General features: G+C 35.9%; 2 protein-coding genes across 2 annotated transcripts; one reads left to right on the top strand and one right to left on the bottom strand.

Annotated features, from left to right (window-relative positions):
• The first annotated feature begins 559 nt into the window (after window positions 1-559).
• Window positions 560-1,170, top strand: LOC130968878 (uncharacterized). The gene has a single exon (XM_057894353.1). The coding sequence runs from the start codon at window positions 698-700 to the stop codon at window positions 1,067-1,069; it is 372 nt and encodes a 123-aa protein (XP_057750336.1). The 5' UTR covers window positions 560-697; the 3' UTR covers window positions 1,070-1,170.
• Window positions 1,171-1,372: 202 nt separating this feature from the next.
• LOC130968877 (replication protein A 70 kDa DNA-binding subunit A-like) lies at window positions 1,373-4,323 on the bottom strand. The gene is made up of 2 exons (XM_057894352.1): window positions 3,943-4,323; window positions 1,373-3,223 (listed from the first exon to the last, which is right to left on the bottom strand). Exons 1-2 carry the CDS (start codon window positions 4,212-4,214, stop codon window positions 1,606-1,608), a joined length of 1,890 nt encoding a protein of 629 aa, XP_057750335.1. The 5' UTR covers window positions 4,215-4,323; the 3' UTR covers window positions 1,373-1,605.
• Between the last annotated feature and the right edge of the window lie 575 nt (window positions 4,324-4,898).

The following is a 4,898-nucleotide window of genomic DNA, read 5'->3' as shown; positions in this document are numbered from 1 at the left end:
TTCAATCTTTAAATATGTTAAAAATATTTTTGTCGTTTTATTCTTTAAAAATATTTTTATCATTATTTAATTCTTTTAGAAATATTTTTAGTCAAAAATATTATTTATACATTAAAATTAGCTAATAAAATTAATTATTACGTATTTATGTATAAATACATATATTGTTTAACTCATTTTTAATATATATTTTATATTTTAACATATATTTTATATTAATAATTAATATTGATGGTTAATTTTAGTATATATGTAGTATAATAAATTTTTAGTCACCTTCTTAAACCAATGCTGTCACATCATTGTATAGTTCTTTTCTTTTCAATTTATTGTTTTTAAAAGAAAAAAAAATTGAACTAATTTCATGATCAAGGTATTGATTCGGATGAGATCAAGTCTAAGTAGGCAAATATTGCCACATAAGATTTAAGAGTTCAGATCATAACTTGAACTGAATGGGCGATGGTTGATGATTGGACCAACAAGATAAGCTTATCCATCAATTCTCAATGGGCAATCTGCCACATCAGACACATGCAAATATGAAGAAAAATTTCCACCTCTCGTTGCACACTCAAATCACACATCACACTGCACAAATTCCCTCACTCTCTTCACATAAGCTTCCAGGCGAAGTAACCACCTAACAAGAGAACAAAGAAAGAACCAATAGAGAACGCGGAAAAAAATAACAGGAATGGCATCTACTTCAGCAGTTTCAATGGCTATGCCACCAACATACACAACCCAGAAAAAGGTTGTTGGGGTGCCTAGCTCTGAGGCATTCTTGAAGCCACTTCCTCTAAGGACTCCAAAGGGTGTTGCAGCATCAGCAACAAAATCCAATGGTACGTTTCAAGTGAGTGCTTCCATGAAGGAGAAGGTTGTGACAGGGCTCACAGCAGCTGCATTGACAGCTTCAATGATGGTTCCTGATGTGGCTGAGGCTGCTGTCAGCCCTTCACTCAAGAACTTCTTGCTCAGCATAGTAGCTGGTGGAGTTGTGCTTGTGGTCATTGTTGGCGCTGTCGTTGGTGTCGCCAATTTCGATCCTGTTAAGCGAAGCTGAAGGAATTCTTGAGATGCTGCAGGGAATTTTAGTGTTTTATCTTATGATGATTTGTATCTGTAATGTTTTTTTCAGTAATGAACTGAAACCTCTTGTGTCTACTACTAGTATGTGTGATTCTTGTGCTTTATCTGAGCAGACCCTTCTCAACTCTTAAAATCTAATCTTTGTTTTGGCACGTCATAGAACAGATTAATGACTAATGAGAAATAATTCAACTGAGGAACATTTTGGAATATGAAGCATAAATAGCTGACAAAAATGATCACATATCAGAAAGTAGGAAAAGCAATAGTTGATAACTCGCATGAAATTCCACTGGGATGGGAGCAATGAAATATTCAACAAAACGAAAAAGAGAAGAAACATAAAATCCTCAACTTTTTAAGTTATTTTAAATATGTTTTACATTAGGCTCAAATGACACAATAACAATAACTCGACCATTAATGACCAATTCTATGTAAGCTTGTACACTAATACTATCAGGTATCCACCAAGTCACATCTCATGAAAGCATGCTGAGAAAGCTACAATTACTGCCTACAAAACTTGGAAATCGATTCAAGCATGTATCTACTCTCTGAAGAGTAATTAACTTTATCTGCCTTGACTACTGTTACCTTAACCCTCTGTTCATCACCATACAATTCCTCTTTGATTTTAAGCCTAAACACAAAATGGTTGAAGAGGCTACTCTTGATTATTTTCCCGAACTTGTCATCATCCTGCTCTTCATACTTCAACAAGTACAGCTCTTTCGCTGGGTACTCCATAATCTCTTCCCCTGCTTCCTGAAAAGCAGTTACCCAAGTTATTCCTGTATGATCCACAATTTGAGCTTGAAGAAGGTACCGGTAATCACACTCCTCAAACTCTTGGTTGCATCTATCACACTGCCATCTTGCGTCTCCTACCCTGGTCACTTTCTTACTGCACTGTCGGTCTCCAACCATCAGAGGGCAAGCTGTGTAACAAAACGTATCTGTCTTGATGAATGATATGGTTGCCCTCACTGTTATCCAGTCTGGCTTATCAGACCGCCCCAGGCCTTCATCCTTGATCTGAGACACAGTTTTACGTATCTCATTCTTTGGTCCTCCTGGCAAAACATCCTTAGAAATGGATCGAGAAACTGAATCCTTTCCCACTCTATCAAACCATTCTCTCAAGGTATGAGCCTCAGGCAAGTCCGGGTTTATGGAAAGCTGTGTAGTAGAAATAGTACCAATAGATTTTCCACTGAAGTCGTTAACCTTCCCTGCCTTGACTGCCACAATGGGGAAGGACCCAGCATCAGCCATCTCTTGCAGCTTTTGTCCTTCCCTGTTGCAGAATTCGCCCCAAAGGGTTAACTCGACACTCCTGCCAGAGGAGTCCTTTATATTCAAAATTCTTCTCTGAGTTTCCATCCCATTCTTCCTCAAGATGGGAACCGAAGGATTCACAGATATCACAACCCCAATAACATCAAGAATGGCATTATTGTCAACATTCTCAAGGTCAATTATTGGCCTGAAGGAGAATTGCTGTTTAGGAATAGAATCATCTTCATCCGGACAAAGTTCAACATTTGAATTTGAATCCAATACAATTTCCCAATCATTCTTCAAATGGTTAAAATTTTTCTGCGCAGGTTTCAAGCTACCTTTGGATATTGTGTAAACTTTACCAACTTGAATTGCATTGTAGAAACGATCTACAACAGCATTAAAGCAGGTTACTCGTATTTCACCTCCATCAGAATCAAGGAGATCAAATGAGAAAACTTTCCCATCTCCACGAGCATTATTGTAGCGGCGCAGATCCCCTTTTGCGGTTACCCTTGCCTTGATTGCCCAACGACCTTGGTAAGGATTTAAAGCTGCTATGGGAATGATGCGTGCTGGTGCCTCATTTTTCACAATAGCACCACGGTTTTTGTAAACTGGAGGTGGCTGATATGCAGGTTGAACTATTGGCCGGAAACTCTGTGCAGCATGACCTGTTTGAGAAGTCTGTTGTTGATTATTATTATGACCCCTGGATGATGTCTGCACAACTTTATCAGGTGATGTTTTCTGAGTTGGTAAATTAGATTCCCCAAACGGTTTTGGATTCCCAATGATCTCGCAATCTGGGATTATAGTTTCCATGTTGAGTACTACAATAATCCTGTTCAAGGACAAGCAGAAATAGAAGCATAGATTAATATTATCTGATAGATTCATAATTGCATAAACTAAATTCCACTGCAAAATGTTTTTGTTTCTTCATAATTCAACTATATGCAAAACTCTTCAACAACCAACGTTAAGGCTTTGCCAATCTTCGACCATTCAATGAGGTTGCACATTTTAATTCTTATCACCAACCATTACATAAGAGATAGAAGCCAAAACTCAATGGAGAAGGAAAGTTGTAAAATTATGCACAAACTATTAAACTACGGGTTTACCTAACCAGTTGCCTTGCTTGGCTCAATTTCGTATGGAAAATATAAAAGACTTCAACTTTTCAATGCATTTGATGAAGCAAAAGTTCGAAACCTATCCTAATCTTGATTCCTTAACTAGTTGCTTTAACAAAACCTTTAAAACCATTTGCATCACCTGTGGGGCATCTCAGAACCTAAAAGACCTTGAACTCAATCATTAACAGGTTACTCCCTGAATTTTACAAAAAGTTTTCAAATAAATGAGATAGAAAACTCACCAAACACATGAAATAACTAAATTGAAAGAAAATTCAAATGTCCTAATTCACTGAAATTTAAACCACAGGATCGTAAAATTCCAGACAAAGTTGCCAGTATAAAAAATGCCCTATTCTTTTACTATAATTGTTAGAAATTACTTTAATCTAAAACGAGAGAGAGAGAGAGAGAGAGAGACTTGCGGTTTTGGAGAGGGCTACAAATGTACTCGAGGAGCTGAACGACGGAGCCTTTCTTGACTCGGTTGGTTCGGACTCGGTCGTTGAGCTGAGTTGCGAGCATGGCTTGGTGAGACGAAACGGCGTCGGATAGCAACATGCGGTACCGCTGCTGCTGCGAGTTGCTACTGCTTGAGATCAGCGACAAATCGAGAACCTGAACCAGCGGTTTCGAGTTCACGTCGCCGCCTATTATTGACGGAATCGCGTTTGCCGTTAGATTCACCGACATGCTTCCCCCTCCTTGCCGTTTACCAAGATTAGCGATTCCCCAACGGAGAAGACAAAAGTGGAACCCTTGGAAATTGAAAACAGGGACAGGGAGAGTGCGAGAGAACGGATTTTGGAGGGAGAGGAAGAAGTTTATTACTTATTAAATCTCAAATTGTTCCAACAAATGTTCATAATAAAATTAGTTAATAATTTATTTGTTTAATGCGCATATTAAAAATTTAATTAAAAATGACGAAGGACTAATTTATTTTACGAAAATAATTTTTGAGCATTTCTTAAAATGTGCTGAAAAATAGGATATCTAATAAAAATTTCTTAAAACTAATTTAAATATTTATTTTCAGTTATTCTACACAAAAATAAGGAATGGGTGATAATATTTTTTAATTATTTTTTCAAATTATTCATATTTTTATTATTTTATTTTTTATCTTCAAAAATTATTTATTAAATGATCATTTGAGAATAATATTTAATAAAAAAAATAATATTTTTTAAAAATAAAAATTATTTTTTATTTAAAAAGACAAAATATTTGAAAACTCTTGTAAAACTATCAATAGAACTCTTGATCGCAATTATGAAATTTTTTTAGTTTTATCTATTGTTATTTATATATTAGCAATGGTAACACCCCATATTTTTAAATTTTAATTAGTATTAATTTATTTTAAGTTATGAT

This window comes from Arachis stenosperma, chromosome 3, assembly GCF_014773155.1.
Source record: "Arachis stenosperma cultivar V10309 chromosome 3, arast.V10309.gnm1.PFL2, whole genome shotgun sequence".
In the NCBI taxonomy this organism is placed as follows: Eukaryota; Viridiplantae; Streptophyta; class Magnoliopsida; order Fabales; family Fabaceae; genus Arachis; species Arachis stenosperma.
The sequence above is the reverse complement of the archived record's forward strand: the minus strand, read 5'-3'. Positions and strand labels throughout refer to the sequence as shown.

Bases quoted from the DNA above. Each gene is read 5' to 3' on its own strand.
- LOC130968878 (XM_057894353.1), top strand. From the start codon at position 698: ATGGCATCTACTTCAGCAGTTTCAATGGCTATGCCACCAACATACACA.
- LOC130968877 (XM_057894352.1), bottom strand. From the start codon at position 4,214: ATGTCGGTGAATCTAACGGCAAACGCGATTCCGTCAATAATAGGCGGC. The intron at 3,224-3,942 runs GTCTCTCTCTCT...GTCCTTGAACAG, and splicing joins AGCCCTCTCCAAAACCGCAA to GATTATTGTAGTACTCAACA.